The sequence below is a fragment of the Diachasmimorpha longicaudata genome, unplaced genomic scaffold (genome assembly GCF_034640455.1).
Source record: "Diachasmimorpha longicaudata isolate KC_UGA_2023 unplaced genomic scaffold, iyDiaLong2 ctg00000089.1, whole genome shotgun sequence".
In the NCBI taxonomy this organism is placed as follows: domain Eukaryota; kingdom Metazoa; phylum Arthropoda; class Insecta; order Hymenoptera; family Braconidae; genus Diachasmimorpha; species Diachasmimorpha longicaudata.
Genome location: NW_026973913.1, coordinates 58,527 through 72,500, shown reverse-complemented (window position 1 = coordinate 72,500; position 13,974 = coordinate 58,527). Strand labels below are relative to the sequence as shown.

General features: G+C 41.1%; 1 protein-coding gene and 1 non-coding gene across 2 annotated transcripts in view; both read right to left on the bottom strand.

Moving 5' to 3' along the window:
* LOC135171714 (small subunit ribosomal RNA) overlaps positions 1-211 on the bottom strand; it is a 1,921-nt gene extending 1,710 nt beyond the window's left edge. Inside the window, exon 1 of the ribosomal RNA XR_010300599.1 lies at positions 1-211. This exon is cut by the window's left edge and continues 1,710 nt beyond it. This is a non-coding gene — a ribosomal RNA (small subunit ribosomal RNA).
* A 5,773-nt stretch (positions 212-5,984) lies between these two features.
* Positions 5,985-11,688, bottom strand: LOC135171705 (uncharacterized). The gene is made up of 4 exons (XM_064138318.1): positions 11,540-11,688; positions 10,165-11,420; positions 7,844-10,098; positions 5,985-7,787 (listed from the first exon to the last, which is right to left on the bottom strand). The coding sequence occupies exons 1-4, from the start codon at positions 11,686-11,688 to the stop codon at positions 5,985-5,987; spliced, it is 5,463 nt and encodes a 1,820-aa protein (XP_063994388.1).
* Between the last annotated feature and the right edge of the window lie 2,286 nt (positions 11,689-13,974).

Here is a 13,974-nt window from a genome sequence, read left to right as displayed (position 1 = left end):
AAGCATTCCTCCCATCTCTGGTTAGAAGTCTATTTTGCATGTATTAGCTCTAGAATTACCACAGTTATCCAAGTAAATGTGAGTACGATCTAAGGAACCATAACTGATTTAATGAGCCATTCGCGGTTTCACCTTAATTCGGCATGTACTGAGACATGCATGGCTTAATCTTTGAGACAAGCATATCACTACTGGCAGGATCAACCAGGGAGCTTCGATTTTTTTTCTTTTAAAATATGAAACTCTTTTCATTTTATTTGGTGTTGATATAACACATTTTTAAATTAAATGTGCAACACATTTTATTTTGTATTTGTTTTATTAACATCAAATACATTTTGAGGTGTTTTGCTGATTTTAATTTCAAACACTTTCCTCTCATCCACATTTGTAAATGTGAAAACATTCATCGTTAGATTTTTAAACGACATGGTTATAAGAAATAACTTTTTTCATTTTGACAACTTTATAATTTTACTTGGAGTGAAGTAAGTTGACGCTCTGTTAAAAAAAAATGAGTGAAAAAGTAATAATATTATATCCTTTTACACACGAAATATCAAACGCCGTAGCGCGTACCACATAGAGAGTCATTCTGTCTTCGACTTGGACTCGTGGCAATGCTGTGCTATACTATAAGCGAAGTATACTTGGGTATGGGAAGCGAAGCCATTGCCCGACCTAGTATAGAACACGTGCATCAAGAGTCCCGCGTACTTGTACCTGTAGGTCCACTTCGACCGCCTGAACATAGAATATATTGCCCGTTCCATGATTACATTGTCAACCTTTATATGAATAAATATTGAATAATAAATTAATTATATATAAAAGGGAATTTATTATAATTGTGTGCATTCAATTATATGCAAATATATATTTTTTTTTAATTAAAAATCCTGTGATGCTATTTTTGCATACCAACAAAAATAGCATCAACTTTTAAGTCATCATTAAAAATTAATAATATCGAATACTGGATAATTTATACATCAGTTATACAGATTTTATTTTAATTTTGTACATTCAAATATATGAATATATATTTTTTTCAATTAAAAATTCTGTGATGCTATTTTTGCATACCAACTAAAATAGCATCAACGTTTCAAGTCATCAATAAAAATTAATAATATCGGTTACTTGGTAAATTATAAATTAGTTATATAGAATTTAGTTTAATTTTATGCATTCAATTATTTATGAATATATATTTTTTTCAATTAAAAATTCTGTGATGCTATTTTTGCATACCAACAAAAATAGCATCAACGTTTCAAGTCATCAATAAAAATTAATAATATCGGTTACTTGATATTATAAATTAGTTATATAGAATTTAGTTTAATTTTATGCATTCAATTATATATGAATATATATTTTTTTCAATTAAAAATTCTGTGATGCTATTTTTGCATACCAACAAAAATAGCATCAACGTTTCAAGTCATCATTAAAAATTAATAATATCGGTTACTTGATAAATTATAAATTAGTTACATAGAATTTATTTTTATTTTAGGCATTCAATTATATATGAATATATATTTTTTTCAATTAAAAATTCTGTGATGCTATTTTTGCATACCAACAAAAATAGCATCAACGTTTCAAGTCATCATTAAAAATTAATAATATCGGTTACTTGATAAATTATAAATTAGCTACATAGAATTTATTTTTATTTTAGGCATTCAATTATGTATGAATATATATTTTTTTCAATTAAAAATTCTGTGATGCTATTTTTGCATACCAACAAAAATAGAATCAACGTTCCAAGACATTATTGAAAATTAATAATATCGGTTACTTGATAAATTATAAAATAGTTATATAGAATTTAGTTTAATTTTATGCAGTCAATTATATATGAATATATATTTTTTTCAATTGAAAATTCTGTGATGCTATTTTTGCATACCAACAAAAATAGGATCAAGCAAAAATATCACTTATTTTTCTAATTTTCGACTTGTAGAACGATCCAGTATACTATTCTTTGGATTCTAAGATTTTTTTCAAGTCATTATTTTCAAAGTTGGGAAAAATGAAAAATTATTCTAAGTCCCCATTCGTAGTTCTTTTTGATTCGTATTGCTTTGAAAAAAAAAAGAAAAAAACATTACATATATTCTCTTTTGAATATATGTATTGAGGTCTCGTCTAACCGACAAGACGAATCCCCAAGCCAAGGGCTAAGTCTCAACAGATCGCAGCGTGGTAACTGCTCTACCGAGTACAACACCCCGCCAGGTACCTAAGTCGTCTACAGACGATTCCGAGTGTCGACATCGAATTAAAATAAACCCATTGTCGACCGTTAGAAAGCTGGCCAATACACGGTAAGATCCCGGTATTGAAATAAACCAAATCGCATCATACGGCAAACGGGGCTCGTGCGATATCAAACTCACGAATGAGTCTGATACCTAGTAGTGTCACATTGTATTGAGCCTTTCGACTCACGAGACTCCTAGAAATATCGTTGCCTCCTTTGACTAGAAAGGATACGGCCTTAGAGGCGTTCAGGCATAATCCCACGGATGGTAGCTTCGCACCACCGGCCGCTCCCCTCCGAGTCGAGGGAACGAATAGGTATACTCATTTTTCGTATTTGAGATACTCTCGATGTGATCATGTTGATTGTTGAACAAATTTTTCCAAGTCCCATCCGTGGTTCTTTACGATTCTTTCGCTTCGAAATTTTTCGTTAGGGACAGTTGGATACCCGTCACTCAACATGAAAGCTGTCCTTATAAGGGTAGTTTGATGTGAGGAACGCAAAATGACCGACATTTTGACTCGCCAAATTCCCGCTGGCCGGTTTTTTCAGGAGGATTGAGAATGTGGATAAACATTTTGACGTACCAACAATAATCGCATCAACTTTTCTTTAGTCAATATCCTTTAGACGCTGTTCAGGAACGAACAGGTGTACTCATTTTTCGTATTTGAGTTCTTCTCGATGTGATCATGTTAATTGTTGAACAAATTTTTCCAAGTCCCATCCGTGGTTCTTTTCGATTCTTTCGCTTCGAAATTTTTCGTTAGGGACAGTCGGATACTCGTCACTCAACATGAAAGCTGTGTTTATAAGCGTAATTTGATGTCAGGAACGCAAAATGACCGACATTTTGACTCGCCAATCACCCGCTGGCCGGTTTTCGAGGGGGATTGAGAATGTGGACAACCATTTTGACGTACCAAGAATAATCGCCTCAACTTCTTTTTTCTCTGTCAATATCCTTTCCAGGCTTTTCAGGTACGAATAGGTATACTCGTTTTTCCTATTTGAGATATTCTCGATGTGATCATGTTGATCGTTGAACAAATTTCTCCGAGTCCCATCCGTGGTTCTTGTCAATTCTGTCGCTTCGAAATTTTTTGTTCGGGACAGTCGGATACTCAACAGTCATCATGAAAGCTGTGTTTATAAGCGTAATTTGATGTGAGGAACGCAAAATGACCGACATTTTGACTCGCCAATTACCCGCTGGCCGGTTTTTCCAGGAAGATTGAGAATGTGGATAACCATCTTGACGTACCAACAATAATCGCATTAACTTTTCTTTAGTCAATATCCTTTTGACGCTGTTCAGGAACGAATAGGTATACTCGTTTTTCGTATTTGAGATATTCTCTATGTGGGGATACTTTTTAAAAAGAGAAAAAGCGTTTAATTTCTAGCAAATTGTATTATTGATAATAAACACTAGCGTTACACTTGGTTTTACAAAGAACTCTATACACTTAAATTTTTCCGACACTGATTAATGAAACAAAAACGTCTAAATCTAAATAATCCTCGTCGAAGCAACTTCTATCACTCATCGATTTTACTCTAACTTTACACGCGCTCTCTGCTCTATACTCTCTTTATTAACTCCTTACTACTTACTCCTCTTAAGAAAATACCCTTGGCACCCCCGATTCATCCAACTGTGCCTCTTCCCCCACCACCGTTTTGGGGCTCTGGCTGCCATTTTCCATCTATGGGAAATTCCCCAAACGTGGCGGAGTGGGCCAGCTACTAATGGCCTAGGTGCCATTAGTGAGAGAGCGCGGGTTCTACTTTAATAAAATAATAAAACTAGGTCTGAAAATCTCCGATACTACGTCTATGTGGCCATGTCGATTGTTGAAAAAATTTTCCATGTCCCATTCGTAGGATTTTTCGATTCTTTCGCTTCGAAATTTTTCATTAGGGACAGTGGGATACTCGACATTCAACATGAAAGCTGTGTTTATAAGGGTAGTTTGATGTGAGGAACGCAAAATGACCGACATTTTGACTCGCCAATTACCCGCTGGCCGGTTTTTCCAGGAGGATTGAGAATGTGGACAAACATTTTGACGTACCAACAATAATCGCATCAACTTTTCTTTAGTCAATATCCTTTTGACGCTGTTCAGGAACGAATATGTATACTCATTTTTCGTATTTGAGATATTCTCGATGTGATCATGTTGATTGTTGAACAAATTTTTCCAAGTCCCATCCGTGGTTCTTTACGATTCTTTCGCTTCGAAATTTTTCGTTAGGGACAGTTGGCTACTCGTCACTCAACATGAAAGCTGTCTTTATAAGGGTAGTTTGATGTGAGGAACGCAAAATGACCGACATTTTGACTCGCCAAATTCCCGCTGGCCGGTTTTGGAGGGAGATTGAGAATCGGGACAACGATTTTGCCGTACCAACAATAATAGCATCACCTTTTTTTTCTCTGTCAATATCCTTGCTAAGCTTTTCAGGAACGAATAAGTATACTCGTTTTTCCTATTTGAGATATTCTCGATGTGATCATGTTGATCGTTGAACAAATTTCTCCGAGTCCCATCCGTGGTTCTTTTCGATTCTGTCGCTTCGAAATTTTTCGTTAGGGACAGTCGGATACTCAACAGTCATCATGAAAGCTGTGTTTATAAGCGTAATTTGATGTGAGGAACGCAAAATGACCGACATTTTTATTCGCCAAATTCCCGCTGGCCGGTTTTTTCAGGAGGATTGAGAATGTGGATAACCATTTTGACGTACCAACAATAATCGCATCAACTTTTCTTTAGTCAATATCCTTTAGACGCTGTTCAGGAACGAACAGGTGTACTCATTTTTCGTATTTGAGTTCTTCTCGATGTGATCATGTTAATTGTTGAACAAATTTTTCCAAGTCCCATCCCTGGTTCTTTTCGATTCTTTGGCTTCGAAATTTTTCGTTAGGGACAGTCGGATACTCGTCACTCAACATGAAAGCTGTGGTTATAAGCGTAATTTGAGGTCAGGAACGCAAAATGACCGACATTTTGACTCGCCAATCACCCGCTGGCCGGTTTTTCCAGGAGGATTGAGAATGTGGACAAACATTTTGACCTACCAACAATAATCGCATCATGTTTGAGGAGTGACTATGTTTTTTGCCGGGATTTAGGGGAAGTGGGACAATTGGTGGTAGAAAATAATGTTTTAACACAAATGGTCCACTAAACCTATTGCTGATGTACTTTTATTAGGCGTGAGCCTTGTGTCCTGATTATACAAACTATTCCTCGTGGAAATTTATAACGTTGCGTATCTCAATAATAATCCGCTGAATTGCTAACACTCCGATAAACTGACAAAATAAGGGTTTAATAGATGATGTACTCAAAAACCCGATGAACTTATACGTTCCTTACAAAATATCTAAACGCCCGATTCTAATTTCTCGATAGGGACGTTAGGCACAACTTATAGATGAGAACTGCTCTGATTGAGTTTCCGTAACGAACTGAACGTTTTTAGGTTGTTCTGCGTGAACTGGCCCCGAATTTCAATGCCCTCAAGGTCGCCCGAATTTTCTCGATTGTTCTGATGCTAAACCTGGCGATTTTCTGTTTACGTTTCAAACATCCCGGGGGCATTCATCATCAGGGATGATGAATTTCTTTGATAATTCTCTCAATACGTTTTGATAAATGTTCATATGAATTTATTTCGTTGAATTTTACTCGTCGATTAACTCTGGCTCTGGCTCTGGCTCATCTTCTGGAGGAGTTTCTGCTGGTGGTGGATCCGTCGGTAAGAGACAGAGCTTGGCGATAGGTCTCTTGAACGTCGTACTCGTACTGCTAACTCTCTCGATGATGGGTGTGCCGTTCTGATTTGTTGGAACGACTGCTCTTGATGTTCTGACAGTTGCTATTCTTGTTAAACTGTCAGCTCCTGGATGAACAGCTATAACTCTTGCTATTGGCCATTGTGCGGGTTGATAGTCCTCATCTACCATGAGAACCATGTCCCCGACCTTGATGTTTTCTCTCCGTTGATTCCACTTGTAGATGGCCTGGTATCTTTGAAGGCATCCTCTGGACCACCTGGCCCAGAATTGTTGGACCTTCTGCGTGACTAGATTCCATCTCTGCAGCTTGATAGGATTCTCATTGACTAGTGATGGCTCTGGAACTAGTTGCAGAGGCTCACCGATCAGGAAGTGTCCTGGGGTGAGCGCTTGTAGGTCCTCTGGGTCATCCGACATTAGGGTGATTGGCCTGGAGTTCAGACAGGCTTCTATCGGAACCAGGACGCTATTGAGTTCCTCATATGTGTATGTCGATGGCCCGAGGACTCTCTTTAGATGATGCTTCGTCGATTTAACGGCTGCCTCCCATTTTCTACCGAAATGGGGGGCTCTAGGCGGTGAAAAGCTCCACTGGCTCCCATTCGTGGCGAGGGCAGCTTGGATTTGCTGATTTTCTTCGGTCTGCTGATTGTAGAGCCTGGTGAGGACCTTGGACGTTCCGGTGAACGTTGTTGCGTTGTCACTGTACATGACCGTTGGGATACCTCTCCTTCCGGTGAATCGCTTATAGGCTCCGATGAATCCCTCTACCGTTTCCCTTGTAACCAACTCCAAATGGACTGCTGATGTACTAAAACACACAAATACTGCAATATGTACCCGTGAGGGTTGAGCGTTTGTGGGTCGCCATTTGAGGATGGGAAGGGGTCCTGCGTAGTCCACTCCCGTGTGGAGAAACGCTCTCGTCGGAGATACTCTTACGGCTGGTAGCTGGCCCATCTGTTGCTGCGCCCTTCTTGCTCGGTGCCTGGTGCAAATGGCGCAGCGTAAACTATACGCGCGTACCGTTCCTCGTCCTCCGATGATCCAATATTTCTGGCGGGTGTAGGCTAGTGTTAGTTGAGTGCCGCCATGCAGGGTTCTCCGATGAGCTTCTTCGATAATTAATGTGGTGAGGCGAGACTGACGAGGTAGAATAACTGGATGAATCTCGTCAGGGTCTAATAGAGAGTTTTTGAGGCGGCCACCAAGTCTGATGATGCCCTCTTCATTGATTATTGGCGTCAACTTAGCCATTGGATGATTTTTTGGCAGTTGTTGATCTCTCACAAGTATCCTGTAAGCAGAGGCAAAATATTGAGTTTGTGTTAATTTTACCCAGAATATCCTGGCCTCGTTGAGCTCTTGAGTTGTAAGGACAGGTGACTGGGGGACCTCTTCTCTTCTAAATCTCTTGATTGCCCTACTTATTGTGGCTGATACTTGTAGGACTTTCTCTAGTGTTGAGTATTTATTGAGGATTGCCGCAATTTCTTTAACCTGCATTGCTGTTGCTGGATGAGCTGGAGTTGCTCTTGCTTCTATTGCTGCTTCCTCTGGAATGTCGATTGGTGATGATGGCCAGTGGTCATTCTCTTGAGTTAGCCACTCGGGTCCTGACCACCATAGTTTATGCTCTGATAATTCCCTCGTTGTTATTCCCCTGGAGGCGCAGTCAGCTGGATTTTCCTTTCCACTGATGTCCCTCAGGTAGCGGTGGGAAGTGACTCCTGAATTTTATTTACTCGATTTTGAACGAAGTCCTTCCATCGTGATGAGTGGCTCCTGATCCAAGCCAGTGCTACTGCTGAATCAGACCATAGGTGAATTTTCTCGTCTGTTAATTCCAGCATCTTCTGCGTTGTGACCACTAGCTGAGTGAGCAGTACAGCTGCGGTTAACTCGAGTCTGGGGATGGTCATACGTTTGAGAGGCGCCACCTTTGTTTTAGCGCAGACCATTGTCACTGATGCTGGTTTGTTGATCTCCTTGCAACGGATATACACCACTGCACTCATTGCAACGGTTGATGCATCTGCAAATCCGTGAATCTCGATGCCAGATGTGTTTGATGAGATTCTCAGCCATCTGGGTACAGATATCTTCTCTAGTTCATTGATATTTTCTCTGAAGTTTCTCCATTTTCGAACGTACTCCTGAGGAAGTGATTCATCCCAATTGATTTTGAGTCTCCATAAGTCCTGGATCATCATCTTGCCTCGTACGACGACTGGAGCTAGAAATCCTAATGGATCGAATAGTTGGGCTATCTCTGATAGCACTGATCTCTTAGTAAAGGTCTGTGAGGTGAACTCCTTGGATTTGTAACGAAATGTGTCACTCGATTGGTGCCAGCACAGTCCGAGCACCTTAGTAATAGACTCCTCGAATTGGATAGGTGATGAATTAGTTGATAAACCTAAATCTTCCAGCGCCGTTGGGCAGTTGGTATTCCACTTCTGTAGAGGAAATCCTCCTGCTTCGCAGAGACCTTGTAGCTGCCAAGCGATTTCTTTAAGCTGATGTACTGTGTCTGCTCCGCCGTAAATGTCATCTACATAACGGCCTTTGGTGAGAGTCTCGACTGCGGCTGGATAGCGATGTCCTTCGTCTTCGGCTAATTGTTGAAGGACTCGAAGTGAGAGCCATGGAGAGCAATTGAGTCCATAGGTTACTGTGGTAAGTCTATAGATGATGAGCTCATGATTCTTGTTAAGCCACAGAATCCTTTGTAGATCCCAATCGTCTTCATGCACTGCTATTTGTCTGAACATCTTCACGATGTCCGTTCCAAATGTGAACCGATGTCTTCTAAGCCAGGTCAGCACGTTCATTGTGTCAACCTGAACTTTTTCACCAGGGTAGAGGATGTCGTTCAGCGACAACCCCGATGAACTTGGACTTGATCCATTGAACACAACTCTTAACTTTGTTGTGGTTGCGTCTGTGCGCAGAACCCCATGATGCGGTAGATAATAAGCTATTGCGGGTGCTGTGCTCTCCGCTGATTTCCTCATGTGTCCAAGTGACTCGTACTCCTCGATGAATTCTGCGTAGAGTTTGGCGTAGGCCTCGTTTGATTTGAGGCGCCTTGTGACTGATTGGAGTTGCCTTGAGGCAATGAATCTCGATTCTCCTAGCACCTTTGCTGATGTCCTTAAGGGTAGTCTCACTATGTACCGTCCTTTGATATCTCTGCAGTGTGTACGTTTAAAGAATTCTTCGCACTCGATTTCCTCTGGTGATAGCTCTTGATGTGAGTTATATGGTAACTCCTCCTGGGTCCAGAATTTTTGCAATAGCTCTAATAGTTGTTCGTTCGATGAGTTCCTTACGGCCGTTAGGGATACTCTCGGTGAACAACCTTGATTCTCGATTGGCCCGGTTATTATCCAACCGAAAATCGTTTGTTGGCCAACTAGGTGAGTTTGTTTGGGCTTGACGACTCTGTTTTCGATGATCCGCCCGTAGATGTCCGCCCCTATGATGATGTCTATTGGACCAGGTGTAAGATAGCCAGGATCAGCTAGCTGAAGACCTCGGAAGTGGTTGATCCCGGTTGTCGAACACGAGAACGATGGCAGTCTTGCGGTTAGCTTCTTTAAAATATGTGCGTGGATTTGAATTTGTTGCGTGGCATGAACTGCCTGGAGAAGTATTGAAACGACTTCTCTCGTGCGACCTGAATTGATTCCTCCTATTCCTGCTATTTCTATTGATGATGACCTCCGTTGAAGTTGAAGCTGATGCACTAAAGAGTCAGAGACGAATGATAGCTCTGAGCCTTGATCGATTAGTATCCTTGCTAGGAGTGAATAGCCCTTTGCTGAATAAGCTTTGGCTTGTGCTGTTGCAAGCAGTACGTGCTGATGATCTCCTGAAGAATGATGACTGCTCTGCTGGCTGATTTCCTGATTCTTGATACCTTCCTCGATGATTTTCTCCGTTGGCTCACTGATCTTCTCATTGATGATTGATGTTGATGAATTTTCTCGTGCTACTAAGATGTGGTTTAAATGCGATCAGTGAATGCTCGAGTGGATTATGAGTAGGAAATTTTACTCACTTCCGTTATGCGAGGGTCCGGCGATTGGTTGGTCTCCTGCTGTGGAAAGTCTTCGTTCGGCCCCTCCACTTCCAGTGTAGGAGTTTCCGCCGTGAATGAGGGTGTGGTGTCTTCTCTTGCAGGTGTAACAAGTCTTGCTGCTCTTACATTTGGAGAACAGATGTGGTCCAAGACAATTGAAACACAGCCTTTTGCTGGCCACCACCTCATTCCTCTTCTCAGGTGATAGATCGATGAATTTAGGACAGCTGGAGATGAAGTGTGCCTCCTTGCAGAAGGCACAGTTGTCCTTTGAAAAATCCTTTGGGGTTTGTCCTGGCTCTTTCTGAGCACTCGCCACGACGAGAGCGCTCTTCTTTCGATGATGCATTGCTGATGTACTCTGATGATTTTTCTCTGTGTTTGCATGTAGCTTAGAGCCAGCGTTGATACCTCTACCGCAAGAGTCAACGAAGCTAGTGACTTCTTGCAAGGTAGGAAAATCCTTAGAGCTGCCCACATACAGCTCCCAGGCTCTTAATGTCTCAGTGTCCAGCGACTTCCTGAGTAGATGTACGATCATCTGTTCGATAAGCTGCTCCTTGGATAGACCAGTCATGGCTACAAGCTGGTCCATTGTCTCCAGAGCGGCTGCTGAATTGGAGCTGAGGCTCTCCTCAGTTGCCTTGCTGATTTTTGGAAGATTGAGGATTCGATTGAATAGAGCTTGAGCGATCAATCTGGGATCCTCGTACTTCCTCACGAGCTTCTCCCAAGCTTTCTCGTAATTATCGTCAGTAACTGTGAAGGTAGATATGAGACTAGCAGCTGTTCCCCTCAGGGCTTCTTTCAGTCGAACCAGCTTCTGCACTGGCGGGATGGATTGATCCTTTCCTACCAATGACTGAAACAGGTCACTGAATTGTTCCCATTCTGAGTGCCTCCCATCGAATGGAGGTAAGCTGATGCGCTTTAATTGATGTAACTGACTTGATGAGGTTGAGTTGCTCTGAGCTGATTTTCTCTGCAACTCTCCATTTAGACGAAAGATCATCCTGAGACACTCTCTCTTCAGGACTGTTGCGCTCTGGAAGGATTCTTTGATGATGTCCTCTTGAGTTGGATTTAACTCGTCGCTTAAACTTGTATGAACGTCGAGCATCTCCTTCCAATCCGCGTTGATAGTTCGTTCCAACCCATTCAACTCCTCGCACGTGAGTGTAGGCTTGAACTCTCCAGTGCTTGATGAAGTTCTTGATTGGTATGATTGAGGGTATCTAAATGCAACTCGATCTCTTGCAATTTAAATCGCTGAGATCCATTCAATTGTCCTAGCGGGGGTACCTCAGACATCCTTTTTTTGATTTGAATTTCCGATTCTCGATGATTTTCTGACATAGGTTTCGGAATGTCCTTGCTGCAATGTGCATTATGAGATAAATCAGATATTGAAATGGTTGGAACAACACTTTGAATAGACTCATCTGATTGTTGGTCGTCTTGAGAATCGCTGCTGCTGCGCTGCTCCGTGATTTGGTTGTCCATGGTAAGTGACCGTTGTGTGGGGTTACCGACCGACTGTGCTCTTCACTGTGTCGGTGTGTTGATGTGTCTCACGTCTGCTGGACTCGGCTAGGTTCGCTCGGCCAATTTGAAGGACCTCGGTTTTTCACTCACGGTGTTTACAACGAGCCGTGTTTACTTTTAGTTTATGACCTCAAGGAATTCGGCACTGACTCTAATAAACCACGAATATTGACCCGAAATCTCTGTCCGTTGATTTTCTTATGTGAACCCCGATAATTTTCTAATCGACGTGGCGTCGATTTTCCACGAGGTTTTCTACCACTCTAATTATTCACTATGCCCCTTATCCGGCTCGAAGGACCAATGTTTGAGGAGTGACTATGTTTTTTGCTGGGATTTAGGGGAAGTGGGACAATTGGTGGTAGAAAATAATGTTTTAACACAAATGGTCCACTAAACCTATTGCTGATGTACTTTTATTAGGCGTGAGCCTTGTGTCCTGATTATACAAACTATTCCTCGTGGAAATTTATAACGTTGCGTATCTCAATAATAATCCGCTGAATTGCTAACACTCCGATAAACTGACAAAATAAGGTTTTAATAGATGATGTACTCAAAAACCCGATGAACTTATACGTTCCTTACAAAATATCTAAACGCCCGATTCTAATTTCTCGATAGGGACGTTAGGTACACCTTATAGATGAGAACTGCTCTGATTGAGTTTCCGTAACGAACTGAACGTTTTTAGGTTGTTCTGCATGAACTGGCCCCGAATTTCAATGCCCTCAAGGTCGCCCGAATTTTCTCGATTGTTCTGATGCTAAACCTGGCGATTTTCTGTTTACGTTTCAAACACATCAACTTTTCTTTATTCAATATCCAGTCTAGGCTGTTCAGGAACGAATAGGTATACTCATTTTTCGTATTTGAGATATTCTCGATGTGATCATGTTGATTGTTGAACAAATTTTTCCAAGTCCCATCCGTGGTTCTTTACGATTCTTTCGCTTCGAAATTTTTCGTTAGGGACAGTTGGCTACTCGTCACTCAACATGAAAGCTGTCTTTATAAGGGTAGTTTGATGTGAGGAACGCAAAATGACCGACATTTTGACGCGCCAAATTCCCGCTGGCCGGTTTTGGAGGGAGATTGAGAATCGCTACAACGATTTTGCCGTACCAACAATAATAGCATCAACTTTTTTTTCTCTGTCAATATCCTTGCTAAGCTTTTCAGGAACGAATAAGTATACTCGTGTTTCCTATTTGAGATATTCTCGATGTGATCATGTTGATCGTTGAACAAATTTCTCCGAGTCCCATCCGGGGTTCTTTTCGATTCTGTCGCTTCGAAATTTTTTGTTCGGGACAGTCGGATACTCAACAGCCATCATGAAAGCTGTGTTTATGAGCGTAAATTGATGTGCGGAACGCAAAATGACCGACATTTTGACTCGCCAAATTCCCGCTGGCCGGTTTTGGATGGAGATTGAGAATCGGGACAACGATTTTGCCATGCCAACAATAATAGCATCAACTTTTTTTTCTCTGTCAATATCCTTCCTAAGCTTTTCAGGAACGAATAAGTATACTCGTTTTTCCTATTTGAGATATTCTCGATGTGATCATGTTGATCGTTGAACAAATTTCTCCGAGTCCCATCCGTGGTTCTTTTCGATTCTGTCGCTTCGAAATTTTTTGGTCGGGACAGTCGGATACTCAACAGTCATCATGAAAGCTGTGTTTATAAGCGTAATTTGATGTGAGGAACGCAAAATGACCGACAATTTTGACTCGCCAATTACCCGGTGGCCGGTTTTTCCAGGAGGATTGAGAATGTGGATAACCATTTTGACGTACCAACAATAATCGCATCAACTTTTCTTTAGTCAATATCCTTTTGACGCTGTTCAGGAACGAATAGGTATACTCGTTTTTCGTATTTGAGATATTCTCTATGTGGGGATACTTTTTAAAAAGAGAAAAACCGTTTAATTTCTAGCAAATTGTATTATTGATAATAAACACTATCGTTTCACTTGGTTTTACAAAGATCACTATACACTCAAATTTTTCCGACACGGATTAATGAAACAAAAACGTCTAAATCTAAATAATCCTCGTCGAAACAACTTCTATCACTCCTCGATTTTACTCTAACTCTACACGCGCTCTCTGCTCTCTACTCTCTTTATTAACTCCTTACTACTTACTCCTCTTAAGAAAATACCCTTGGCACCCCCGATTCATCCAACTGTGCCTCTTCCCCCACCACCGTTTTGGGGCTCTGGCTGCCATT

Excerpts from the sequence above, each read along its gene's own strand:
- LOC135171705 (XM_064138318.1), bottom strand. The coding sequence starts at position 11,688 with ATGGACAACCAAATCACGGAGCAGCGCAGCAGCAGCGATTCTCAAGAC. Across the intron at positions 11,421-11,539 it reads AAGGACATTCCGAAACCTAT|ATACCCTCAATCATACCAAT; the intron begins GTCAGAAAATCA and ends AGTTGCATTTAG. Across the intron at positions 7,788-7,843 it reads AGGACTTCGTTCAAAATCGA|GAAAATCCAGCTGACTGCGC; the intron begins GTAAATAAAATT and ends ATCAGTGGAAAG.